Source organism: Anguilla rostrata, chromosome 5 (genome assembly GCF_018555375.3).
Source record: "Anguilla rostrata isolate EN2019 chromosome 5, ASM1855537v3, whole genome shotgun sequence".
In the NCBI taxonomy this organism is placed as follows: domain Eukaryota; kingdom Metazoa; phylum Chordata; class Actinopteri; order Anguilliformes; family Anguillidae; genus Anguilla; species Anguilla rostrata.
The window spans coordinates 16,613,319-16,640,121 of record NC_057937.1 but is presented as its reverse complement, the minus strand read 5'-3'; the positions used below and the strand labels follow the sequence as shown (position 1 = coordinate 16,640,121).

The 26,803-nt window shown below is 46.8% G+C and overlaps 2 protein-coding genes across 7 annotated transcripts in view; both read right to left on the bottom strand.

Moving 5' to 3' along the window:
• Positions 1–760: 760 nt before the first annotated feature.
• Positions 761–13,874, bottom strand: ctcf (CCCTC-binding factor (zinc finger protein)). Of its 2 annotated transcripts, XM_064335406.1 has the most exons (13): positions 13,680–13,874; positions 11,464–11,575; positions 9,993–10,568; positions 9,038–9,344; positions 8,243–8,413; positions 7,771–7,904; positions 7,141–7,261; positions 6,520–6,669; positions 6,079–6,239; positions 5,164–5,346; positions 4,522–4,651; positions 3,754–3,933; positions 761–2,818 (listed from the first exon to the last, which is right to left on the bottom strand). In XM_064335406.1, exons 2-13 carry the CDS (start codon positions 11,485–11,487, stop codon positions 2,613–2,615), a joined length of 2,343 nt encoding a protein of 780 aa, XP_064191476.1. In that variant the 5' UTR covers positions 11,488–11,575; positions 13,680–13,874; the 3' UTR covers positions 761–2,612. The 2 variants fall into 2 exon arrangements, with proteins under 2 accessions (XP_064191476.1, XP_064191475.1); XM_064335405.1 differs by lacking the exon at positions 11,464–11,575 and having other exon boundaries at positions 13,680–13,873.
• Positions 13,875–14,937: 1,063 nt separating this feature from the next.
• ripor1 (RHO family interacting cell polarization regulator 1) overlaps positions 14,938–26,803 on the bottom strand; it is a 92,226-nt gene continuing 80,360 nt past the window's right edge. For all 5 annotated transcript variants that reach the window (XM_064335404.1, XM_064335403.1, XM_064335402.1 and 2 more), the window contains 9 exons: positions 26,112–26,254; positions 25,209–25,374; positions 22,632–22,767; positions 21,671–21,832; positions 20,828–20,986; positions 19,861–20,057; positions 18,118–18,201; positions 17,339–17,429; positions 14,938–16,888 (listed from right to left, as the gene is read on the bottom strand). In XM_064335404.1, the coding sequence (XP_064191474.1) occupies positions 16,791–16,888; positions 17,339–17,429; positions 18,118–18,201; positions 19,861–20,057; positions 20,828–20,986; positions 21,671–21,832; positions 22,632–22,767; positions 25,209–25,374; positions 26,112–26,254 (1,236 nt within the window). In that variant the 3' untranslated portion in view covers positions 14,938–16,790. The remainder of the gene's footprint in view (positions 16,889–17,338; positions 17,430–18,117; positions 18,202–19,860; positions 20,058–20,827; positions 20,987–21,670; positions 21,833–22,631; positions 22,768–25,208; positions 25,375–26,111; positions 26,255–26,803) is intronic.

Genomic DNA, 26,803 nt, shown 5'->3' with positions numbered 1-26,803 from the left:
CGCGCCAGGTTCCAGAAGTTCCCCTCTCCAGAGCTCTAGTTCCAAGGGAAAGCTTTACTGTTCCTGTAGGTACAGGCTTTTATTTGCAACAATTAGCCTGGCTTAATGACCTGTATATACACCAGCACAAGATAATCAGATCAGACTACCAGAACAGTCGATTTGAGTTGTTATTCATAAGCCAATCAGGAAATAAATCAAATGTGTCAGATCACACTGGGCCAAATATATAATGGAAATATCGATGAAATGCAGAAACAGACATGGAAGGCCCTCATTGCCCACCCCCCTGCTCTAGGAAAACACAGCATCCATCCCGCTTTAAGTTCTTTCAGATGTTGTATCCAACATAAAATTCTGGCATTTTTTTGTGTTGGAATATTCCAACAGCAAAGCAATACCCATTTCTTTTTGGCCCATCTTCTGCAAACCGGACAACTAGACAAGCAGGCCCCCTTGCAGTAGGGACACGCCATTGTGGCGGCATGTTGTTTTCACTGCCATAATGGACACCCCAAAGATGGCCGCCACCTCACGCCGAACGGTACGAGAATGCCCGTTCCAGAGTGCTGCCATAACCTGCAGCTTTGAACGAGCCCCAATCTCTCAAGCAAAACATTCCAAATGCACCCCCCCAGTTCCCTTCCAGAGAGAACACCAAACATGGACACCAAACCACCTCCAGGGGGTTTCTTTTATTGGGTTGTACAATACAATGGAAAAGAGGCAGAGAAAGAAAAAAAAGAGTCTGAACACAGGGTTAGGTCAATTTCTTTTTTATTAGCTGTACAGCAATACATTCTCCTCCCCGGCCTCTGCGGAGCACCCCTTCCCCCTCCCCACCCCAATAAATCTCTATATGTTGGCTTTCAATCACTGTAAAATTTCACACAGGTACAGCTAAGTACAAAAAATTCAACCTAAGAGTTTTTAAGAGCTTAACCAAAAAAAAAAAAAAAAGCAAACTGAATGCATTAACAGAAAAAGAAAATTCATTCTGAATCAGCAAAAATGGTCTTTTTAAAGGAGTGACAAACTTTGTACAAGCATCCTTCTGTCTCCTTGACGACCCCCACCCCTCCTGATTTACATTGAAATTTCAGACCGTGGTCCTGCCCGTTTACAGTTAAAACCCCCTGTTGAACCCGCTCAATAAAATGGCTCCCCCCCCCGAAATTCAAACGCAGTAGTTTTGTTTAAAAGACAAGACCTTATAGACCCTCCCCCACCCACTCCCCTGCTTTTAAATTCGATCGTAAAACGGTTTACCTTGGTGGCTATTGTGATTTTACTTTAAACACCCCTGAATAGAAAAACTGGTAAGAGGAATAGTGGGGGGGTAGGTAGGGGGTTAACTGTACATGTCATGCAAAGTGGCGTCTCAACCACCAATCGGCTTGGGGTTAGTGCGCTCCGAAAACACCCCGATTGGATAATATGCAAGCAGTGAAGGACAGAGAAAATAACGGAGGAAAAAGAGGGCGTGTTTCCTACATGATTTTCCTTTATAGCAGTTCTGAACATTTACACGACGGAAATAGTGATGGACAGCTTTTCAACGGCAGAATCTCCAAAGCTACTGTTAAAATGCCATTGAGCATTTACAAGGTCTTCAATCACTAGAAAAAAAGATTAAAATGTACGTAATTAAACAAAAAGGAAAAAAAAAATAGATATATTTACAAGCGAGACTAGTCGAGATTGCTTTCTTTTTTGTACAACATAATAATCGCAGGCCTCAAAATGTCGCGGCGGATGTCGTTGATCGCTACTCTGGCTGGATAGCTAGCGCTTCCTCGTCGTCTCGTTAAAACTTCATAATCCTCGGTGTATAAAAGAGTCGGATCAAACACAGCGATGCAAGGCGTTGTGAACATCAGCAACACAATCCCTTTGACAGGTCTGAAGGCAGTGGGGTGGGGAAAAGGTGTGTGTGTGTGTGTACGCGTCTGTGAAGGTGTGTGTGTGTTTGTGTATTACATACTATTAAAAATATTCCTTCCCCTCCTTTACAGCAGTTAAAGCATGCTACGTGATCAGAAACATTCTCTCCATGTAGCGGCGTCCTATGAACGTAGCGCACTAGCTGGCAAAGCGTAATTGCTGAGTCGGGTTCGCTGCCGAAATGGAAACAAATCTTCCCTCCCCGCCACACGTGTACTGTGTGTGAGCAAGTCTTCCACAGAGACAAGAACATGGATCCATCATCGCTACACCGTAACTCTCTTACACGCATTTATCTGGTAAAAATATAGAATTTATATGTATGGGGCAAAGACGTCTCACAGCACTCAGATAGGGAGGGCTGACCGTTACCTGTGGAGGAACAGGATAGGAGGAGAAAGAAGCGGAAATAAAATAAAATAAAAAATAATATTATAAAACTGAATAAACAAAAAGTGATTCCCAAAATATCCCTAGTATATTTCAACCAAAATTAAGAGGGACCAAGACATATACAACTAAGGTGAACAGTGTGTATTGTGTGTGTTCTGTGTGTTTGTGTGTACGCGCGTGTGTGTGTTTAGGTGGATGGAGGAGACGAGTTTGGGCAGGGGCGGACAGACGGGGGCGGAGCTTGCGCCGGTGCCCCGCCCCCCCGGCACGCCGCATCACCGGTCCATCATGCTGAGGATCATCTCGGGCGTGAGGTCGCCGTTGGGCGCCGCCTCCACGGCCGGCAGCTGCACCGTCTCCACCTCCGTCTCCTCCTGGGCGTCCGGCTGCTCCGGCGCCGGCTCCGGCTCCGGCTCCTTCTTCACGATGATGTTCTCCACCGTGCCCGTGCTCTCGTCCTCCACCCGGATGATGGCGGCCGCTGAGGGGGAGAGAAGCCAGGGGAGGTCAGAGATTTCTCCCCGGCTAATCGGGAAAGAACTGGTTTTTCAGACACTGGAAATTATCGATTACTGATGACTAATTTCTTGACTGAGGCATTAAAGGGTAAATTTAAATGTTTTCCCCACATACTGACAGCTGATAGTTTTTGGTTTTATTGCTGAACAATTTCCTCAATAAACTGGGAAAATCACATTCTACAGCTTGTCTGACAGTGAACCAGTCTTGTTGCCCTTCTCTGTACTTTTTTGACAGCTCCCTTTATATTGTGCGTTTCCGAGAACTAGGAACAGTATCAGCTTCAGTGAACACAATATGTAGCATTGCACTCCGAGGAAGCAGTCTTAAAACACCGCACTTATGTAGACCCGTAAATTTACCAAGGGTCGAATCCAAATGCAAAACAGCATCCAAAACAAACGCCCATTTCACCTTGCGTATGCTAAAACGGATCCTCCCAGAGAACTCATTACTACTCCTAGGCTCCCTTCCAACTCAAGCACATTCCATGTTACTCAGCGCTTGGCTTCAAAAAGCCCTCTCTGAGAGAGACCTCAACTCGAGCGGCAGTCTGAGGGGCACAGAGAGCAAAGAACTGCAGGCTTTTTCCTCAAGAGACTGACCCATGCCAAAGGGAGACAGAGCCTGTGACCTTAAAACTGCCTTAAACTAAGAGTCAGAGGAAGAACTGATGAGCCCCATTCTGTCCTCAGAGGTGGGGGCTGTCCATTTAAACTAAACTGCAGTTTTCTGTCATTTTAGACCAGTGTAGGAGGAACCCTTCCTGATGCACTATGAAGCACGAGTAAGGTTTGTATGCGTGCGCGTATGTAGTGTGTGAGTGCTAGTGTGTGTCGAGTGTGTGTGTAGGGCAGGAGACCCTCCTGGACGCAGAAAGAACGCAGTCTCCCTTACGTGGGGCGGGTTTGGGCTGGTTCTTGGGCGGTCGGCCTCGTTTCCTCTTGACGGGCGGGGGCATGGGGGCGGGGACGGGGGTGGTGGGCGGCGCCTGCTCCAGCTCCATCTCGGTGGTGGACAGGAGGGCCTCCTCGTCCTCCTCGTCGATGTCATCCAGGTCGGGCTCCCCGTGCTCGTCTGCGAGGGGCGGGGCAGGACGGGTCAGGTGACACGGCTCAGAGAGGGGTCACCCTTCACCCATTTTACCAGGCAGTCCACTGCCACTTACCCCAAACCATGAAACTCTAACACAGGGATCACAGATAACCCTAGAGGACTGCACGGTGTCTAGCAGTTTACTTTCAATTTGCTGCCACCTACTTAAACTGAACATGCTTGAAACTGACAGACGTCCAGGATATGACTAAGATCCCAGCTCTAAACAGTGTTAGTCACCATTTACAATACAAGTGAACGCACTCGTGTACCGCACACACTGTAAGCCGCTCTGCACAAGATGCCACCTGCTAAAATCACTGTCATTGCGCTATGAATGTCAAAATGGGCACCAAAGGTGTTAAAAAGCCGTAACTAGCTTCTGCTATCATAGCAGCCAAAAAACAAAGCAATTTCAGTTTGTATCACACCGCTAATACACCACTGTGAGAGGCAGCCCGAAACAAGACTGAGATACACAAGTCTGCTCCAAAAACCTCTCAGAGCACACAAACCCCGCCGCCCGGGTAAGCCAGGCCCGCCGAGCGAAGGCGTGGCGGCGGCTCTCACCGCTGTCGTCGTCGTCCTTCCTGGAGCGCATCTTCCTCTTCCTCCCCACCCGGGGCTTGCGGGGCGTGGTGCCGTTCTCGCCCTCGGCGTCGGGCCCGGTGCAGTGCTCGGCGTGCCGCGCCATGGTGTTCTGGGGAGACACGCGTGAGCACGCCATCAGGGAACACGCACACGTCCAAACGCACCCGCGCCTGCTCAGGTGCAAGGTAATCATAAAGCAGCACAGACTATGGTTATGTCCATGGGCCAATCGCCATTTCAACAGTAATCCAAATTGTGCTATCAGGTTAATTACTACATGGGCTAGCCTAGTTTAGGAAGTTCTAGGTTTTATGGGTCCATGGGCGTTTATTTTCTCAGTGTCATAGTAACTCATTAAGAGCAGCTAATCTGGGCGTGGGGAAATACAGGACACTTTTCCTCTGAAATATGGGCCCTCCCAGCTAATGCAGAACTACAGAGAACCCTATTACTGGGGAATAATACCAATCCACCTAAAAAGACATGATAATCTATCTAAATGTCAAAATATCCCGTGTAAGGCTAAATGCACTCCTGCCCGTTACACAAAGAGCACAGCGCTGTCGCCAAGGCCTCCCTCCCCACCCCTCCAGGTGAATTTAAGGCGGACCGCGCCCGTACCCTGCGGGTGAAGGTCTTGCCGCACTTGGTGCACACGAAGGAGGTGGGCACGAAGTTGGGGTCGTGGTAGCGGCGGAAGTGCATGTCCAGCAGCTGCTTCTGGCGGAAGGTCTTCTCGCAGTGGCTGCAGGCGTAGGGCTTCTCCCCGGTGTGCGTGCGTCTGTGCATCACCATGTGGCGCTCCTGGGGAAACCAGGGACAAGAGAAACGGTTCCACTTGACATGTCAGGCCAACTCCAAACCATGATTCATTTTGCTCTTTTTTACTTTTGCCTTTGTTAGTCATTTTGTATGAGTTCTTGGCGACCACAATGGAAACCTTGGAATGCCTTTTCTGCAGTCCAAAGCAATATTTTCAAATGTGGTTTCAATACACATTACAGTTTTATTACAGAAATAAATCACCTACAGTTTTCTGCAGTGTATAAATCCTCATGTCTGGTAGTACACCAGACCTGAACTCTACCTCCTTTCATAAAACCAAACACAAGCCCGACGCAGACAACGCTGCGCACGCTCTCTCTCGCCCTCTAAGGTCCTGCAGTCCTGAAGGTTCATTAGGCACGCAAACAGTCTTCATTTTCCACCGAATGCACGCGGCCTTAGAAGATTACAAGCGCAGAATTTAAATGCCGACCTGACTCATATCAAACACCGTCGAGTTCCTGGAAATCAAAAATCTTTTTTACAAATTACGTAGGTGGGTATCCATAACCTTCTGTTGACAGAAGGTCGCTTAAACTAAAAGTCCACTTGGCAGCAAAAAGGATGCCTTTTCTGCCATTTTACAGCCTATTGTCAACATTATCCCTAACTGTTATGTTTATCTTTAGCATTAACGCTGCTATTGCGTGATGTCAAAAACACGCCCTCCCCGTCTGCTCTGGGAGGGGAGGGGCGGGGGCGGAGCCTCACCTGCCGGCAGGCGTAGTCGCACTGGTCGCATTTGAAGCGCTTCTCGTTCTTGTGGGACTTCTGGTGCTGGATGAGGGCGTAGCGCTCGTGGAAGACCGCCTCGCAGTAGCGGCACTTCCTGCCCTGCTCGATGTAAGAGTGCTGCTTCCTCAGGTGCACCCCTGGGAGGGGGGGGGGTTACGGGGGGGCGGGGTTAACACACACAAACACATACACACCAACCCCCCCCACCTGGATGGCAGTATGCAACTGCCTGCTGCGACAGCAATGTTCAAAAAAAGAAACTGCTATTCTCCATAGCTGGGCAGAAACTGTTATTATATATAGAACACTTAATACACTTGAACTTCCTACAAGCGTTAGGCATTACACGCACAGTACACTTAAGTACAGGCACTTAAGGCGAGCGCTGTGGCGTAGCTCCCAGGGGCGGTCGCTCACCCAGGTCGCTCTTGCGGGCGATGACGGTGTCGCAGTGGGGGCAGTGGAACTTGGCCACGTTCTCCGTGTGCTTCTGCAGGATGTGCATCTTCATGGTGCCGCTCTGGGTGAAGCGGGCGTGGCAGATGTAGCACTCGTACGGCTTCTCGCCTGAGGAGAGCAAATCGGGAGAAGGTTTCAGAAAACCAAGCAACTCGAGACAAACAGAGGAAGGAACCTGCATTTCTAACCAATATCCTGCTTCATTTATCCTTCTGTGGGACTGACCTCAGATAAATTCTCAGGAAATGACTGGAGTGGGTGAGGGCTGTAGCACTGATCCTGGATCAGGGTTACTGACAGGAATAGGAGGGGACACTGAAGATTTCCACTCTTGCTTCTCCACACCGCCCACTCGCCTTCTTTTATAAAGAGGGTTCTAAGTTTCAATATTGCTCACAGGTAGAACAGTTCCACTTTTCCACTCCACCACCAAACACCCCCCTCTCCCAAAATACACCTGAAGAGAATGAAAAGGCTATACCCGAGGCTATTGCTAAAGAGTGTGTTGGAGGGTTTTTGTTCCACTTTGCAGTGGAGCTCAAGCCGGTGGGCTGCGTCCCGGTTGGTCTCCCGCCTCACCTGAGTGGGTCCTCATGTGTCTCTTCAGCTTGTAGGTGTCCCTGCTGGCGTAGCTGCACAGGCTGCACTGGAAGGGCCGCTCGCCCGTGTGAGAGCGGATGTGCCTCTTTAGCTTACTCACCTGGGGGGGCAGAGAGAGAGAGAATAAGAGAGAGACACAGACAGGGTGAGCCAGAAGAAATGAATAAGTGCTCCAGTAAGGTTTGAGCCAAAGGACAAAGCAGGCAATCGCTGGAAAAATTGCTTTCATTATCACTTGTGTTTTAGAACTACCAGTGGAGCACATTCAGCTGCTCGAAGGGGCCCCGTCAAATATGAAGAAGCAGCAGGAGAGCAGCCTTCACTACGAAACCAAAGTGGCAAAGGCTGAAGCAGAAGCGTAGGCCCGGCCTGTAAGCTCTGCTGTTCAGTGTTCTCAGGTCTTCAACACTCAATAAAACATTTCACTATATATGCTGCCCCCAGGCCAGAATGCATTTTGAAAAAGATATTTAAAAATTCTTCTGGGGCCAAAGCAACAGGGCATCAGACATTGGCTGCAGTAGATTTTATCTCTGGTCTTTGGAGGCCAATCCCAAAACCATGACTTGAATGAAGAGGCGTAGGGGCCCTGCGAGACAAGACGCTCACCTCCACGCTGGCGTAGTCGCACATGGAGCACTTGAAGGGCTTCTCGTGGGTGTGCTTGTAGCGGCGATGTCGGACCAGCTCCCCGCTGGTCACGAAGGCCATGTCGCAGTCCCCGCACTTGTGCGGCCTGGTGCCTGCGGGAGGACCAACGGGTGAGCGTGACCTCAGCAGGCGTGCGTTTCAATAAGCCTTCAGTGCTACCTGTGCGTGTTCAGGGTGACTGAGCCTGTGTGTTAGCGAATGTGCATACGTCTATGAGAGTGTACTAGTGTAGAGGTCATTCATATACACCTGAATGTGGGCGTATGTGGGCTAACCTGTGTGTGTGTGTCTGTGTCTGTGTCTGTGTTCAGGCTGAGTGTATTAGTGAGGAGGCCATTCATATACACCTGGGTGTAAGTATGTGCGTATGTGGGCTGAACTCTGTGCACGTGTGCGTTCAGGGCGAGAGCGTCGGCTCGCGCGTGCGTACCCGTGTGCGTGTTCAGGTGGTTCCTCAGCAGGGTGACGGTCCTGAAGGCGCGCCCGCACAGGTGGCACTTGTGCGGCCTCTCGTCCGTGTGGCTCTTCATGTGGCGGTCCAGGTTGGAGCGCCGCGGGCACGTGTAGCTGCACAGCTCGCACTGGAATGTCTTCTTCACTCCTGGGGGCCAACGCCAGCGATTAACAACACCGTTAATAACACGCACCCACGCGCCGGGCAATTCACATCACCGCTAAAAGCCATGACGGCCAGAGACGGTCGCGTGCGTGCGCCTGCGGTCGAAGCAGTGAACCTCGAATCCGAGGGTTCGGGGTTCAAATCTCAACCACGTCGCGGTGTGACGTTCACCACGGTGCTCTACGGCAAAGCTCAGCCAGGCAGAACAAGGAGCTACAGCTCCGGCTCACTCTGTAAACTCGCACCCTGCTGCCATGACGACGGGGCTCGTGTTACTGAATGCCAGAAGGCAGGCCTCTCCGACCCCGGTCCTGACAGTCTGCAAGGTTAGCCGGTTTTTGATGGTGCTACTAAACCGACCATTAAATTCAACTAATTACATCAGAATTTAGGGAGCCCGACCCTACTGGATAAATTCCCCCCCGACACCATTAGTGTTTTCACATTAAATTGCTCATCAAAATTTCACAACTGCTTTGTGCAAACTTTTCTGTTCTTTGCCCCCAGGCCCCCACTCAAGGTCCCAGCTCTCATTACGGCTGCGGACCGCAGAGGGTTGTGGGAAACGTTGTGAAAACACTGCAGAAGTCACGGCAGGACCGTTACCTTTCTTCTTGATCTTGGTGGGCTTGGGCGGTTTCATGTTGCCCACCACCTTCTCGGCGTTGACCTCGGACAGCAGCCCCTCCTGCTGCTCCTCCTCGAAGTCGTAGACGGACACGTCCATGTCCTTGCCCTCCTCCGTGTCGTAGCGCAGCTTGCTCTTCTTGGTCTTCTTGGTCCGCTTGGGCGGGTGGTAGTCGGGGTCCTTGGCCCAGGACGGGTCCTCGTTCTGGGGCTCGGGGGGCTCCTGCGGCTGCAGCTCATCCTGCTCCACCGTCTCCACCTCCCCGTTGGCGCCCACCTTCACCACCTGGGAGAGGGGGGGGCGAGCCGCTCGTGACCACTCAAACACACGCTCCACTCACGCAAAGGTTTATATTATCCTGCTGGTTTTTTGGTGCGTTTCAGTGCCTGGGTGCTTAACTGAGCACGCCAGTAACCAGTAAACATCTTCCTTTCCAGATAAAAATTGGCTGCCGATTGAGATGAAACCACAAAAAAAAGGCAGCAGAACCTGCAGCCCCTCCAGGGGTGGAGTTTAATATCCCTAGTCATAAAGTGCATTGTGTTGAGTGCTGAAGCTCAGACGAATCGTTAAATAAAAACAAGCAGAAAGCAACGCCTGATCAGTAATAAAACGCTGGAATCCTATGGTCTTATAGACATGGAAGAGTCATTTCCATTTCAATTCGGCTGCGTTTCAAACTAACAGAAATTCATCTTGCGAAACACCCTTGTGGAACATTATGGGCATTTTTCCCAAATTCATATTTCAAATTAATTCCCAGAATTGAGATGCAATTGACTAACCACCCCTGCATAATAAATTGACATATTGCATAAGTGGAAGCATTTATGAGCTCTCATATGACATAAGTGAATAAAAAGACATAAATGTACTGCAATGTATAGACAGTAGAACTCTGCCTGAGATTGTAACCCGCCCCCCGTCACTCACCTGGAATCCTTCGGGAAGGGGCAGGGTGTGGCAGATGACGGGCTCCCCGTCCTTGGGCATGGCCGTGGCGTCCACGAAGGTGCCCTGCAGCTCGTCCACCACAGCGGTGGTGGCGGAGACGGGCACGGCGGAGACGGGCACCTGCACCAGCTGCAGCTCGCCCAGGCCGAGCTGCTGCTCCTCCATGTTCACCACCTGCAGCGTGATGATCTGCGTGTCGTCCACCGTGGTTACCGTGGCCTCGTGGGCGGTGCCCGCCACGCCCACCCCGACGCCTGCCTCCATCACCTCGGCCTTCATCTGCAGCAGAGTGGGGTCCAGCTGCTCCATCACCATCATGCCCACGCCGCTGTTGACGCTGACCACGCCCACCTCGCCCTGGGCCTGCTGCTCGGCCCCCACCTCCATCCCGGCGGCCTGGGCCTGCTGCAGGAGCTCCGCCCCCACCGCCTCCTCGTCGTCCTCCTCGGGGCCGCCCTCGCGCCGCCGCTGGTACGTCTTGCACTCCTTGGCCTTGAAGGCGTCGCCCCCCTCGTCCACCACCGCATCGGTCGGCTCGCCCTCCATGGGTATGACCTGCCAGCCACCCCGGGGGAGATTAGCGCCCAAAACCACATCTCCCACAATCGCCTGCTTAAATGCTGAGAGTCTGGCCACTTCAAAACCACACCTAACTAATCTCTCCACTTGCAAAGATAATTGTTAACTATCTGTGAAATGAAAATGTGAAAGTCTAGTAAAATCTGAACAAACAGCCCAGATTGTATGTGACTACTCAAGGTTTTCAAATGTCTGCTAGATGCATGAACAGATAGGCATGGCCCACATGCATGAGTAAACCATGTATGAACATGATGACATACTCAAATGACAAAGTATAGGCATAAAATACAATCAACTACACCCAGCTCCTTGGGGGCATGAAACCCAGAGGGCTTCCTTCAATATCAATTATTCCTGTTGGACAAAAAACTACTCCTCGTTGGTAATAACCATTGCATTTTCTCTGTATTTGCTAAACTGCTGTGAGCTGCAGGACTGCTTTGCATGAGTCGCAACCCGGTCCCGTTTTCGTATTTGATTTGTGGTACCTGACATTAATTTGAGGCCGGTGAGTCATTTTCTTAAGCGAAGATAGGCTAGTCAAACGAGTAGCCAACTTTCATCAACAGGACTACATGTATGATGTGGTACTTCCTTCAGCTCAAAGTGCGCTATGTGCTCCAGGAAAATTAACATGACGGCTGTGCATTCATAATACAGACCTGACGTTTTACAGAAACGCTAAATGGGCTTACAAAGAACATTTCTACGCCCCCTGAGCAAGGCGGATCTGGGACCATGTCCTACAGTAACAAAATCAGTCCGACATCTTTTAAAATCAACTAGCTGACTGTGTACTGTAAAGAAGGGAGCAAAACTGTTGTGAACCTCCTGTGGTGAAGTCCCTGCACACTGTTTATGGGTTTACCTGTACCAACAGTGGAAACTTCATCTTTAGACATGCGTCTTCTCAACTCCCTGCATCTGGTGAATCAAAGACCTGCCTGAACTCTGCTGACTGCTGCTATCTACACCTCAACCTGTTGAAAACAAGCATGTTGAACTGGTTTTGAAATGCTACTTCTACACCAAACAAGTCAGAGAAAAACCAGTCACTCAATTTTTAGCTGGCTCAGCAAGCGATGTTGGCAACGTGTTACCTGAGAAACCACAATTTGGACGTCATGTAATTAACACGTGTTAGCGGTTCAGTGCTGATGCATGACGAAATCTGAATCTCTCGTTTGCTCACGGTCTAATTTACTCTTAAGTCATGGCTGGTGTAAGCTGCGAAATAACACCATGAAGTTCTAAGTGTCGCAATGCTTTGGGAGCGGGAAACAATATGACGCCGAACTTGTCTTGACAAGCGTTTATCTACGGGCAAGTTAAGTGAAATTCGTCTGAACAACCGATCGCCCTTTGCACCAGCCCAGCTAGATATACACAAAAAAAAAAATCTTCACTGAAAAACAATGGTTCGAAATTTTATGGTAACTGTATGCTCCTCGGTCCCATGTTCAGCCACCCGGTTGACTGTTTAAAACACTGCGTGCAAAAAACATCTTGGGACTCAAGTTTACGCGAGCATTTAGCCCGCCATTATGCGACTTTAGCCGCGGTTTACTAGATAAACGTTAAAAAGTGCGTTCGCTTACGTAACGTCATGCTATTCTGAAGGGGCGGGGAGGTTCCCTCGCTAGCAAAATTAACAACTGATATATAACTAGTTGGGACCAAATAAACCCATTCTGTATTGGTTCTGTCTTATTATAGCAAAAGAAAACTAATGCAGTACTGCGCAATACAATCACCTCAGATCTCCATCTAACCCACACTTCAATAACTAACGGATTACAACTATACGAAGGTGTGGGGAACTCGGTTGCGCTACTGTATTAAGTTAGTACTCCTTCGAGTTAATTCGTAAAAATAGATGCGATCCAAACTAGTTTAAATTCAGCAGTTGCCACAACTGCACTGAGGCAAATGTGGAAACCGCCACCATAAAAATTAATTCATACATGTTCAGAGAACCAATCTGATCGGCAAGAATTTAGAAATGATAACTTTCGTCACCGTTCTGTTCGTGAGCAGCAAATCGTGTTTTTGTAACGTTAGCAGCCGGATTGTAGAGGGAGCTCTCTGCCGTTTTATCCCCTCTCTCGGTAGGTGGAAAAGGTGGTCTGTTTGAATACGTGAGCGGTGACTAAGCTGCAAGACTGTAAACACCAGACCAGCTTGGGGTAGGTGGAGGGAAATCGGTTCGTAGGATAGATAACAACCATTGTGTGGTTATTTTTTTTATATATTCAACTTGAGCAATGAGCACCGCAGGAATTCTCTTGTTTCGATTTTTTGATGCAATTTTGTCACCAGTAATAAAGCTAAGTCGATGGCTAGCTAGCCTGTTACTAGAGTGTTAGGCTATTTCCTGACTTAGCAAGCAGCTAACCAGGCATCGATCGATTTTCAAAATCAAACTTCCATCCATTCCTCAATAAAAATACGCAGTTCAATAACGAACGAAAACAGCAGTTGGTCAATATATTAAAACTTTTATAACAATCTGTGAGGCCGACGGGGCTGTACATATCGAATTCGTTTTGCAGTAGGGACGGCGCGGGAAGGGTTAGCTAGCTAACGATGCGGAAAACAAGCATTTAAATACAGGAAATATTAGCTAGCTACGTTCATAACATGGCAAATGTTCCCTTTGCGCTGGTGATATCTTGGCAGGAGTGCGAGGCAGTGGCTGTTCGGTAAATGTTTGTGTGCTGCACTCTGGAATCAATTAGCTAGCCAGCTATTCCTGGGACCGCGAGTCTCTCGCTCTCTAAAGAGGAAACAAAGAAGGAAAAAGAAAATGGACGCCTGGCCTAAACATGCGCTCAAATTAACGAACCGTTTAAAAATCCATCCGTATTGAAATAACAAATAATGTTGACATAAACAGCCCAAATACATCAACATTGTCTCGAACTTCTGGGTTATAAGTGTTTTTTGCTAAATTTTCAATAACGATAGAGGGAGACAAACACCCCCCGCCAGCCGCCAGGACCGGGAGCCCCACCGTGACACCTAGAGGCCGAATAAAGCTCCTGCAAAAATCCCCCCTTTTTCTGGGAAGTAGCGCCGTTTTACCTGCTTTTGTCTGTTTATTTTCTCGTCGAATTCGAATGAAAGTCCGGGGTCCGTTCTGTGCTCTGTCTGCGATGATGTAGAAACGCGCCCTTCTCCTCCGGTGGTTTTAATCCTCTCCCGCTTTAGCAGAGTAGGCTCTGCACAAAATGGCGGCCTAGAGCCGGGAAATGCGCCTGCGCGGAGAGGTTCGCCCAGCGGAATTGGAGGGTGGCCAGGGGGTGGTGGCGAGGGGGAGGGGGTCGACGAAGAGCATTGTGGGGATTGGCCGGTTGGGGCGCTACTTTTGAATTTTGGGTCGCGGTAGTCTTGCCGGAAATGGGGAAACAGCATGCCTGTCTTATGAAAAACAAACTGATCTGAGCCATGCGCGTCATTATTCATCTCCAACAAAGGGTTAGTTATACAGGCAAGTTGATTTTCTGAAACATAACCAACATAAGTAATGTTTATACAGTAGCTGGCTACCCAAATAATTGCGTATTGTTAAATTAAGGTCATTTTAGGGGTGGGTTGTTTTAATAATGATCATGTCCCCTTTGTCCTCGAGATCCTTCTTTCAATCTGCAAAGACATTTGAAAGCCAAGCCACCCACAGTACGTAACAAAAATGCACGTGTTGGCAGAAATTGGTGACCATATTTTGCTTTTCAAAAAAAGAGGACGGGGTGCGTGGGCTCTATTATCATAATATTTGCCTATTTATAGCCTATATTCGGTCTATGGAATGAGAAAACCTAACTGGATATGTTGTTATGGAATTTTATTTTCCCGCATGGACACTTTCAGGAAAGGGCATCCTACAACAATCCTCTGTTCATCTGTTTATTTTGTATTAATGGGAAAGTTTAGAGTGCAAATATTGTTTAGCCTGGCCAGAAGCATTTATTTCTCTATTCTGGAATTGTTATTACCAGCATAGAATCTCTTTAGGTTAGGCCAGTTATTCAACAAACACCTGAACGAACAGACTGACTGCCTCCTTGGGGGAGGGGTGTTTGTGGCAACAGTTTCCTCCAGGGAAACAAGAGCCACTACAGGGGCTGGCAATAAACTTGTAGAGTAGATCCTTTGTGTGAGGTGTGCTGTGTGCGTGCTACAAATCTAATAAATCCCTCTTTTTTTTTTTAGTTACTGTAAATTAGAGGAATATATATTGTTTCGTACATATTTCTAATGAAGTGCATTAGACAGTTTCAGATCCTGAGAATTCCATATTAAATCCCAAAATAGTTGTGAAAAAAATGGACAAATCAACAAATAGTTTTTTCCAACATATCTTTATAATTTTTGTTTACATTTTACATCAGGCAAGATTCCTGTCAGACAATATACATTATGTAGAAAAAAAAAACTCAATAGTAAATCATTTGTATCTTATGCTGCACAATCTGTAAGTCATATGGAAAATAAAACAATATACTTAAATCTTTGCTGCAGTTTATCTGTTTCCACAGCAACTCTTAAATACAAATGTCTATTTCATTTATTCATTTCTTTAAAACACTCTCCACTGTAACTTGAGGCACTTAAATATTGAAGAGGCATCCACTGCCCAAGCTTTCCATGTCCAACAGAACAAAACTGAAGAATCAATTTAAGAATGTGTTCAGTGAATTCCAGGTTCTCTCAGGAACCACTTTGTCTTCCTGCAACCAGCACTCTTAGAATGCACCAGAACCTGGGCAATCTGATGTCACACTGCATATTAACCAACGCCAATCCTGTGGTCTTCCAAGGGGACAATACCATTTTCCCCATCACTAAAAGATGGCGTCTGCCACAGTTTACAGATTCCCACAGTAATAAAAAAAAAAAACCCTCCCCCCACTCTTTACAGCAGAAATGATCAATAGTCTTCAGTTATATCGCTAGTGGCATAAGCCTCTGGATGTGCAATGTGGGTGATTGATGTGTAAGCACCAAATATAGGTCTGTGCTTTAATGATTTAAAGATGGCTAACTGAATTACAGCACAGTAAGAAAATGTCTACACCTCCAGTGGAATATAGATACGTTTTTATAAAGCAAATATAATAATAGTATGGAATGATGGCACTGTAATATAATGAACACATTTTATGATCAAAATCCCCAGACTGTTGAAACGAGGTCCTTGTAAAGCAAGGATTCTTTGAGGAAAACGCCTCCACTTCCTCCCACAAACTCGGGGACAGGCATTGCCCGTCCCCAAGTCTCCTTCCCCTCCCCCCAGCCACGTGCCCGTGCACTGTGCACCCAGAAGCCAACCAGTTCCACCCAAAAATTCAGCAGGTGGTCATAGTTCAAACTCAAAAACAAAAAAAAAAAAGTGAACAGGACCATCTCTTCCACATCAAAATGTCATGCCCTCTTAAATTCCCTCCCATCCCACATATGCCTCTTTCAGTCCAGCCATTCTTCAGGTCTTCATTCTTCTCATCCAATCAGTGCTTGCGCTCACAGCTCAATGAGACACCCCTACATCAGTTTCCGCGGGACCCCTCTGGTGAGCTCAAAAGGCAACAACCACCAGGCCACTACATAAGGCAGTAAAAACTCTGTCTTTCCTCCACAGTGTCACAGCTCTACAGAAATATTCAGAATTATCACTTATATATAGATAGACATTTACGTATATTCATCTTCATTGATATTATGAAACAAGTTCATGTCCCTCTTACGGAAACTGCCGCCACACTGTCAATTTTGCGCGTGTCTCCCTGTGTCTAATCCCACACTTGTTGGCTGTGCATGTGTAATGGCACTCACTGGCTGTGTGTGTACATGTGTCTCAGTCTGTAATGCCACCCTTTCTGTGCACGTGTTAACAGGACTCACTCTAACCATTTGTGTGTGTGTGTGTGTGTGCGCATGCATGTGTAAGACAGCTTCTTGATTCCACACTTCATGGCTGTGCATGTGTAGCAACACTCACCCTGGCTGTGTGCCTGTGTGTCAGTTTGTGATCCCACACTTCACGGCCGTGTATGTCTAACTGCACTCACTATGAGCGTGTTTGAATATGCGCGTGTGCATGTGTGTGTGTGCGAACAGCAGGTCTGGTTGTGGCTGTGCTGGCGCGTGTTGGCATGGTTATGGTCGTTTCCATGGGAATGGCGGCTGGTTGCAGTCTCAGAAGGCGGTGCTGGCCATGCTGCCCGGGGCGAAGAGGCGGGGCACGCCGTCCTTCACCTCCTCCACGTGCCGATAGGCCAGCTTTCCCTCCTCGCCTGTGCGGAACAGAGAGAACGGGGGGGGGTCAGACTGGCTCTCCCTACCTCCCCCTCCGCCTCCCTCACATGCTCCATCCATGTCTACACCTCATATCCACCTCCACCCCCCTCTCATCTAGCTCCCTACCCCCCCAGATATATATCCCCTTTCACTCAACACCACCCATACCCCCATTTATCCCTTTCCCCCTTCCTTGTCCCATGTAACATCCCATTTCCCATACCTGTATATGTTTCCCTTCTATATTCACTCCCCCTACCCTCTCCATTCACCACCCGCCCCGCCTTCCCATCAACCCCTCTCTTATACACGCAGATTATATGTGCTGTATATACCTGTAGGATTCATATGTTAATTAACTGAATAGCTAACTTAGGTACAGCTTTGTAAGCTGTACACCATCCATGTTAAATAGCTAAGTAACTAACAAATCTGGCCGTTCTTACCCAGAGCCAGCAGGGCCTGTTTGGCCATGTCCCGCACGTCCTCTTTGTCCGTCCGACACAGGTACACCAGCTGCTCGATGCTCTCTTTGGCCTGCAGTGCACAGAAAACAGGGAGATGTTTATACTCGGGTCACATGTCCTCCCCACGCCGATTCTGCTGTTTGAGGTTCAAAAATGCCCCCCTCCCCCCCAGGTCATTTTCTGTCCTACTTTGCTCGCCAGAATCTGAACTGGTGCACTGTCCGTCATTCCCCCCCTCCCCAAAATCACTGTTATTTTGTTTTCACACTATACAAATTCTGCTGAACACCGGTGTCCGTGCATTTTCACGCCATCAAATCGTAAGTATCTTCTAACTGGTTTAGATAGTACACTGCTAATGATGTCATCAACTCATACACGTCCTTTGCACGTGCATCCGGTGTATTGCTACTTGGAATAAGATTGGATCAGTGCAGATCACTTTCTCGCCAGTTGTGCAGCAGACCACAGTTAATTTGCAACCAACTTGAGGTCACCATGTACAAATAAACTTGAGCGCATTTTTTGTGAGCTCTAAAAAAAGCTTTCATCAATCAAACGAGCTGAATTTAGGGGGCAAGTGTACTCCGGCTCGGGGAGAAAGCCCTCCAAACAGAGTGCGAGGGCCCTCTCGGACCCCTCTGTTCCTCTGCGTACTTGGCCCGGACGGACCTCGAATGCACACGCGCCTCTCGCAGGAATCCCCCCCCGTCCCCCGTCCCCCCCACCCCCACAGCGAGCTCCGCGGCAACACTGACCTTCAGACACGCCAGGGCCTTGCAACCGGACACTCGTGTGCCGACGCTGCCGTCCTCCAGCAGCTCCAGGCAGCTCACCAGGGCCTGGGGGCGGGGCGAGGGAGCACAGACGAGGTTACACGCCAGACTGCACACACAAAACAACAGCAGTGCTCCACATTCTCAACTGCGTGTGCATGTGCGTATGTAAGCTGTGTTTAAGACGATGTACACATACTCTCCTGCTGCTTCTTTTCTCTCAGGAGTGAATACTACTACTAATAATACTAATAATAATAACAATACACTTTGTGAAATTTTGAAGTTAAATGAGGTGCAGTAAAACTAGGAAAACCCCCAACTTTCCCTCCCCAGGGGAATATGATATGATATTTCCTGGATATGCCAGTTTATGGGGCTTCTGGATACAGTTGGAACTGGCACGGTCAGAATTCAGCTCCAGGCCATGTTACATATATAAAACCATTTATTTGTGTGTGTGTGTGTGTGTGTGAGAGAGAGACAGTGAGGAGAGTGAGAGGGTGATGGTTAAGTAAACTTGCAAAAGCTCTTTATTGTAAGTTAGCAGCGATCAATTCTAGAGATGTTTGTGTGCTGTAATGATTTTGCTCTCATGTTTGCTCTCATAACTTTTAATCTGTTTAAATTGTGTTTTGTACTTTGTACTAGTGCACTGCTCTGCACTAGCATCTGCTACCGCTCAGCAAACTTCCCAAGATAAGAGAGTGGGCACTAAATAAATGAAATAAAATAAACACACATCAGAGAGTGGTAGCTCTGTAGAATGTGCTGCATGTTATTAAAATACATTTTAGTCTTTCATATTTGTATTTCTGCACTTTCACAGGTGATTTGGCCAGGGTACAAAAAAGACCACAGACACAACAAAGATAGATCACAAATAAAAAAAACTTGTCTGATTTACTAATTTTAGTTGAGATTGTAATCACTATGATTCATTATGAAATATTTATATGTCTATCCCTATTTAGATATGCTACCATACATCAGTGACATAAACAACCACAGAGAGTGTTCAGTAAAGATGTCAAGCGTTGATAATTTTGAAGAGGGGATCCTCAGAGTATACTAAAGAGTAAACTCCATTCCTATATGTTCATTTCTGAATAGTTGTACATAATAACACAAATGCTGGTTCACTCCTACAGTGCACTACAAAATGATTGGCACCCTTGATATAGATAAGCAAAAATGGCTACGTAAAATAAACAACTCGGGTAATGAGCTATACTGTACGCACAAAAACTTGGGAAATTATATTCTTTCATACTAATGGTCAGAAAATTGCTCAGAGAAAAAGTTAAATTGTTTGAAAAATAAGTAATGATTTAATTTCCCAAACAGATAGGTATCAAAATGATAGTAACCTCCATTTCCAGTACTTTGTGCACCCTCAAACTATAGTCATGTTCTATAATGATTCATAAGGTTTGTACATAGCATTTTTGCTCATCTTTATTAAGGATGCCAATCATTTGAGGGAACTGTATGGGACCACAGTAAAATATATTCACTGATGATACATGTACAGCCAGCAGCATTAGCTCATGACTATCACAAATGTGATATAAAACTGAGCTAATTAAATCATTTAGAGCAGATGTTGGAGTGAAATCCCGCAAAGGATCGGCCTGTGTCGCGCACCCCCGGGCTTAATGCAGGGAATGGAACGATCCGAACCCGATTGGCTGAGCGAGCGCTGGGAGGAGTCGGCGGTCTCACCCTCTCGCGGTGGCGGGGCTGGTCGGCCAGGCTTCGGAGCAGGGAGCTCGCGGCGGCGCACACCTTGGCCCGGGGGTCCGTCAGCAGCAGGCTAATGGCGCGCAGGCCCTCCCTTTTCAGGCTGGACTCCGGGGGTCTCTTTAGGGTCTTCAGCAGGGTGTCCTGGTCCCCTGACTGCAGGGACTGAACCAGCCACACTGTTGGGGGCGGACAGAGAGAAAGAAGGGGGTGGTATGGACATGGAGTGAGGACAGGGGAATTCTTGTTGGAACTCTTCCTCAAAATCATTTCTTGTTTCATTATTACAAAGGTCATTTGTTTCATTTCATTTGACCTTTTCATATTAAAACATATTTTTTGGGGGATTTACGTGGTCTTGCATTTTCTTGTTATGAAATGCCTTTGCTGGAGAATTCCTAGATTTTTAGGTCAATTTTATAACAGGTTCCTCTTGTGTAATTCACCAGTGTTTGTGTTTGTCTATGGACTGAGTGTACGCCTGAAGGACGGTCAATCACATCTTTATTTCCTACGTTTCCCCTGTCACTGCAGCATAAGCCCATTCGCCCTTTCCATTCAGACAAGCGCAAACAATGAGTGAAGGACCAGAAGCATGGCTGCCTGTCAGACACCCAGTCCCACACACACAAACACACACACATTTAGAATGACACACTCCGTTACAGGATAAAATCACACACCAATTTTCACAGACTTGCTCAGTGACATATTTGTCACTTTTATGTATGAAGGTATGAATGCAAATCACACACGTTCAGACATTTTAATTGTTTGCAATTGAGTTTGCAGTTAAACATAAAAGAAAGGGCCCAATTTTTTCAGAGTCAGGGATGTCTTAAGACCTTGTAACTACTCAATGTCAAAGTCTATAAATGTCATAATGTTTTAACACACACACATAGACATGGACTCCCACACACAGAGGGGAACAGACACACACACACACCTTCCTCTGCCAGCTCGGTGATGTGTGTGTCCAGCGCGATCACTCCCTCAGCCTCCAGGTAGCTCCAGAACTGGAAGATGGTGAGCGCCTCTCTGCCCGCTCCGCCCCCCCGCCGGGGCAGCCTGCGCTCCAGGATCCTCTCCGTCAGGCTCAGAAACACTGGAGACAGGACCGCGTGTCACATGACCAGAAAACCTGCCACACTACACACACTCCCCCCAACCCCCAAACACTCAGCCCCACATCTCCACACTCCATCTCCTCAAGCAGCTGTTCGACAGGAAACAGCCACGTCTCCTTCTGTCGTCTTCCCACAATGCACTGTCCTCTAGAACAGCCCACTTTAGAAAACGAAAATACATTTTTTTTTTTTTTTTTAAAACAGTTTGTTTTTCCATCTGCGAGGAGAGCAGTTTTCTGAAACCGCAAACGAAACGGGCCGGGTGCATGGAACTCCCCTTCTCTGTGCTCATAAATATGCATGAGAGTACCAGTAACTCAAAACCGACACCAGAAAATGAGAAATCCTGCCATTTCACATAATAGAGCCGCAACCGCACAAAACTCCAGCCTGTGCAGCTCTGTCCGAGCCTCGTCTCTCTCAGTGATCCAATTTACAGTTTAGCAGATGCTTTCAGGGGCTAACAGGAGGTGCATTTAACAGTTTACCACCACTACAGCTGGAGATGAGTAAAACTACAACCAAATTAACGTTGATACTGCAGACTGCTATTCCCTGCAGTACCGCTACCAGAACCCCTTGCTTCCTAATCGGGGCACCTTCCCTGTGCCCTACAGAGTGAGGGCATGGTCATTCCCCCTGGAGTGAGGGCGTGGTCGTACCTGTATCTGCCAAGGTGGCACCGTGTTCGGGCAGCTGGCTAGCGTAGGCCGTGCCCAGCGCACGCAAGAACACCTCTGTGGAGACATTGTAGACGTCGGCGCCGTCTGTGCACAGTCTCCATAGCGACAGGGCACCCTGGCACTGCTCTAGCTGTGGCACCACTGCTCCAGGGGAAAAAAGAGAAGGAGAGAGAGAGGAGAGAGACAGATAGAGAGACAGAAGGCAGAGAGAGAGACATTAGGAGGCAAACTTAAATATTTAAACATTTAATATTAAAACACCCAGTACAGCAGAAAATGTACCCTCTTCTTTGGCTAATAACAGTGATTCTAGCTTTGCAACTATGTTTAGCTACAACATGGTTGCAGCTGCATTGCCTTCCCTGAATCAAGAAGGAAAGTACTCATGGAACAATCAACCCCATAACTATAATTGTATTGTGTTATATGTGAAAGCGTCACCATAGCAACATGAGCCCATAAAGATAAAACACATTTTAAATTCTGCTTATAATAACTGCAAGTATGCTAATTGTTGTAGCAACCAAGGATGGCACATTCTCACAAATGACCATTATCATTATTATTGACATCAATAACAGCAAATGATAATTAATACTCAGGATGGACAATAGTCACGTCTCTTTTGTAGGATATACAGCTAAGATGGGCGGTCACTGCATATGTAAAGACAGGCACTTCTCACTTTAACAAAACTCTCCTAGCCCAGCTGGTGATAAGTACCCACCCTCCTTGAACTTTGAGCTACCTGCTCATGATACCCCAAAAATACACATCTTATCACCATTCAATGACTTTTTTCTTGCATTTAAAGTGTTTATTAATCCATAAGATAAAGGCATACACTTATCCATTATAATGTGATTGTGAGGGCATATTTGGACTACATTACCCACAATGCAGAAGTGCTCATCACAATAGAGGGAAACGCTGGACTTACCCTTGTTGGGCTGGGTGATCCGGGAGGGCGAGTCCTCAGTGAGCTGGCGGATAAGCTCCAGCACGCGGGCCTCCCTGAGGAGGCGGTCCAGGGCATACATCTCCCCACAGCGCAGGGGCCCAAACGTGCCCAGTTTCTACAACACAGTGTTTTAGCATTAGGCCAGTGTTTGTACAGATGGACTAATCACAACTACTTAGCATAGACTAATCACAAATACTTTGCATAGTCAACTGTAGTGCTTTACAGATGTCAAAACAGTGAGTTGCTGAAAGCATAATAGTATCTCTGCCCATTGGTGTCATGAAGGCTCTCTCTCTCCCATTATAATAACCCTTGCCTCTCAAAACCGCCTGCACCTTGTTAAGCATCGAGACCAACTGCCAAGCTTGCCCTAAACCTAGCAGGCTACACACACTAAAATTCTAGACCTGATTTTGTAATATTAAATCAGCAATGACAAACTTTCATTCTTGTAAAAATTGTACATGGGCAAGGCAATTTAAATTGTGGATGCTTCAAGTACCAATGAATCATGGTAACTGCTCAAACAAGTACCCTCAAGCTAAGCTTCAAGTAGAATTCCAGCAGGCTTTAATTTTTCACTTGTTCCTGTTCAGTGTAGGGTTTCACTCATGTTAAAAAAGCAACCATTAAAAATAACATGCCAACAATATTAGATTTAGGCATTTAGCAAACGCGCTTATCCAGTGACTTACATAAAACCTAACACCTCCAATTTATAAACCCAGTTCCCTAACCATTATTCTACACTACCAATCTGGAACCAGGAAGAGCCATTTTCTGTGAGCTGTCAGTAGCTCCTGTACAACTACAGTATAAATAGTGGAATAAGAAAGAACCAGTAAAGTGAGAGATGAGGAATTTAATGATGGCTAATTCACCTTCAAAGTTTCCACTAGAACAGAAGCAACACAAGTGGAAATAAACAGCCATGTACTGTAGTTTAACAGAGGGATGTATGCCAAGTGCTGTATAACCTAATAGGCAAGCACGAATGAGCAGAGAGTGGTACCATTTGATTGTATGGTGTAATTGTTGCAAATGCTGGAGGAGGCAACCCAGTGTTTGTGTGGTGTGTGTCAACCCCAACTTCGCCAGTTTTGCGGTAGCCAATTTCGGCAGCCGAACTGGGTCAGGGATAATTTGCAGCACCCTCGCTAGTAAATTTCAAGAATTGTACTACATTACAGTCTAGCCAACTGGCAGGGGCCAGCACTCTGAAAGTTGAAACCAAGATAAGTGTTGCATTGTGGGATGCAAGACAGTAGAGATATAAGATTAGTGAAAGCTAGGTCACACAGAGATCTTTTCACACAGAGATATCCCCTGTCTTCCACTTCCCCAGGATACAGTGCCAATTTCTGATTGATTCAGATGCAGTGCAGATACAGAAACGTACGCTTGGTAAGACAAGTGCGTTTCACTGAAATGTAATACGTGGGGAAAAGTCATTCATTGTAGCACGGTAGTTCTGTTCTGATTGTGAACATCATTTTCAGCCCAAAACCTTGCGTGAAAAGGGGAGAGAAGTTAGGGATGAGGGAAAACCACAGCTGGCGTTTTAGATAAAGTGATATGTCAGTACTGTCCAAGGCATTCTTATAGGAAGAAAACTCCAAACAAGTTGGGCGTCAGGTTAGCTAGCGCTGTATATTCGCTTTGTGATGTGCTTAATCATTTACTTATAAAGTTTTTTTTGTGATTTGTGAAACATTCTGAAAGGTTATCTAGAGCTAAAGGCAGAAAGGAAATTGTCTCTGTCTGTCACCCGGTCAGCTTACCTAGCATAGTAAAGCTCGCCTTTTGATGTGCTCAATGATTTACCGATGAATGTTTTATGTGCATCTTTGTCACTGTCCCTGCACCACATGAGGGCTTTGCTGGCTGGCCTAACAGCTGCTAGGAAATAAAATCCTGCTTTGATCCATCCCGCCATCTTATTAAATTCTAGTCTGCATGTTTCAGGGATATTGGAAGTATCCACAGCTGAAGTCAACAAAGCATGTTCCAGAACTATACAGAGCTGGCAGAACATCTCTATCAACCCTCAGGGATATTGTCTAATGGGCTCTCCCCCAAAAGAAGATTTCTATTTCTTTATTTGGTCTTGCACCTGTGACTTTAATGTTATGTAATAATTGTGTTGCTTTGCTTCCTGCGCTTATTTTTCATATGGGCACATTAAGACAGCTGTAAATAGATCTGTACTACTGCCTTTGTCCACATTATCATCAATAAAAAAATTTATCCAACAAAAATGTATCTTTTGTGTGATTTGGGATATATTTTGAAATGTTATCTAGAGATCAAGGTATAATGGAAATCATCTCTCTGTTTAAGATGATTAACTAGCATAGTAAGCTTGCCTTGTGATTGTGTTCAATCATTTACCAATAAAAATTTTGTACGATTTTTTTGTGTGAAGTAATTTGAAAGGTTATCTAAACAGACAGGCACAATGGAGGTCGCCTGTCTGTCTGTCCCCCAGTCAGTTTAACTAGTGCAGTAAGCCTGCCTTGTGATTGTGCTCTCTCTCTCTCCAGGGAGACTCACCAGTAGCTGGGCGCTGCAGTTCCTCAGGTGGACCAGCAGGGCCTCGTCTAGGGTGGGGCACCGCGTGCTCATGGGCCCAGATGGTGACCCCCAGCAGCGCTCCTCACACCCCTCGTCCTCACCCGCACTCTCCTCTGCTGGCCTGCAGGGGGCGCCTGGCTTCTCGCTGCACAGAAGCACAGGGGACCGGTTCAGACCAAAGACACTCAACTGCCTTCAACAAAATCGCAGACATATGGCTGAAATTTTATATTGGTGCTGTTTCATATAATTAAATTGTTTAGGAACCCACACTGCTGCAGTTGGTGAGGAAAGTCTTTGTTTTTCACCATATAAAATCCAATAACCCACTGGAACAATGAGGACACTGCAGTAGGAGATGATCTCTTTCAGAAGAAATGTTGAATAGTGACTATTTTAATGGTAATTAAGATGGCAAAAAAAAATCTCAAACCAGCCATCAAATCATTTCAGAGTTCAAATTGGCTGCTAAGAACCGCCCTGCCCAGCTAATGGCCTAGTAAAGAAAAGGTACTCTGAGGCACTATACACATTAGTGGTTGTTGGGGTGAACCTCAGTCATTTACTATCATGATGAAGTGCATTGACATGCAAGGCTTTCTACAAATACAATCCATTCTTCTTCTATTAATACTACTATAATTATAATTATTTTTATTATGTGTACTGTGATACAGGACAAAATGACTACCTTCAAGCATACAGTAAAAGCTTGTATTAAAGTTTGTTGTTCTGAAGATTATGAGTTTCACCACTAGATGGCAGTAATTGCTTGTCTGACACAAAATGTGGGTCCTTGCAAAATCCCTCAACTTGAAAAAATAGCAGGTTGACTGGTATATCCTGGCAAGAAGATTTTGGATGTTTATGTGAAGTCCCAACCTGTCTGTGGTATTCTTTTTCTCCCCATCTTCCTCTTCCTCGTCTACCTCGTCATCCAGGTCAGAGGTATTCAGGAAGTCGAAGCTCCCAAGAGCAGTCTCTACTGTCAGGCTCACGCTCGAGGAGCGGCTTCGACTGCGGCCCTGAGAGGACGAAAACACACGCAAACACACACACACACACACACGCACACACACACGCACACGCATACCCACACGCACACACACACGCGCAAAAAAACACACACACACACACACACACACACACATGCAAAAAAACACACACACAAACACACACACACACACACACACATGCATGCAAAAAAACACACACACGCAAACAAACACACACACACGCACACAGAAACAAACACACACACACACACACACACACACACGCAAACAAACACACACACACACGCAAACAAAACACACACACACACAAATACACATACACACACACGCAAACAAACACACACACACGCACACACAAATACACAAACACACACACCAAACAAACACACAACACACACACACACAAACACACGCAAACAAACACACACACACACACACACAAACACACACACGCAAACAAACACACACACACACAAACACGCAAACAAACACACACATGTACACATGTACACCAAACACATAGACAGACACACAAACACACACATAATACAATAGGTA

Bases quoted from the DNA above. Each gene is read 5' to 3' on its own strand.
- ctcf (XM_064335406.1), bottom strand. From the start codon at position 11,487: ATGAAGTTTCCACTGTTGGTACAG. The intron at 10,569-11,463 runs GTAAACCCATAA...GGTGGCTGGCAG, and splicing joins AGTTTCCACTGTTGGTACAG to GTCATACCCATGGAGGGCGA. The intron at 8,414-9,037 runs GTAACGGTCCTG...GTTGGCCCCCAG, and splicing joins CACCAAGATCAAGAAGAAAG to GAGTGAAGAAGACATTCCAG.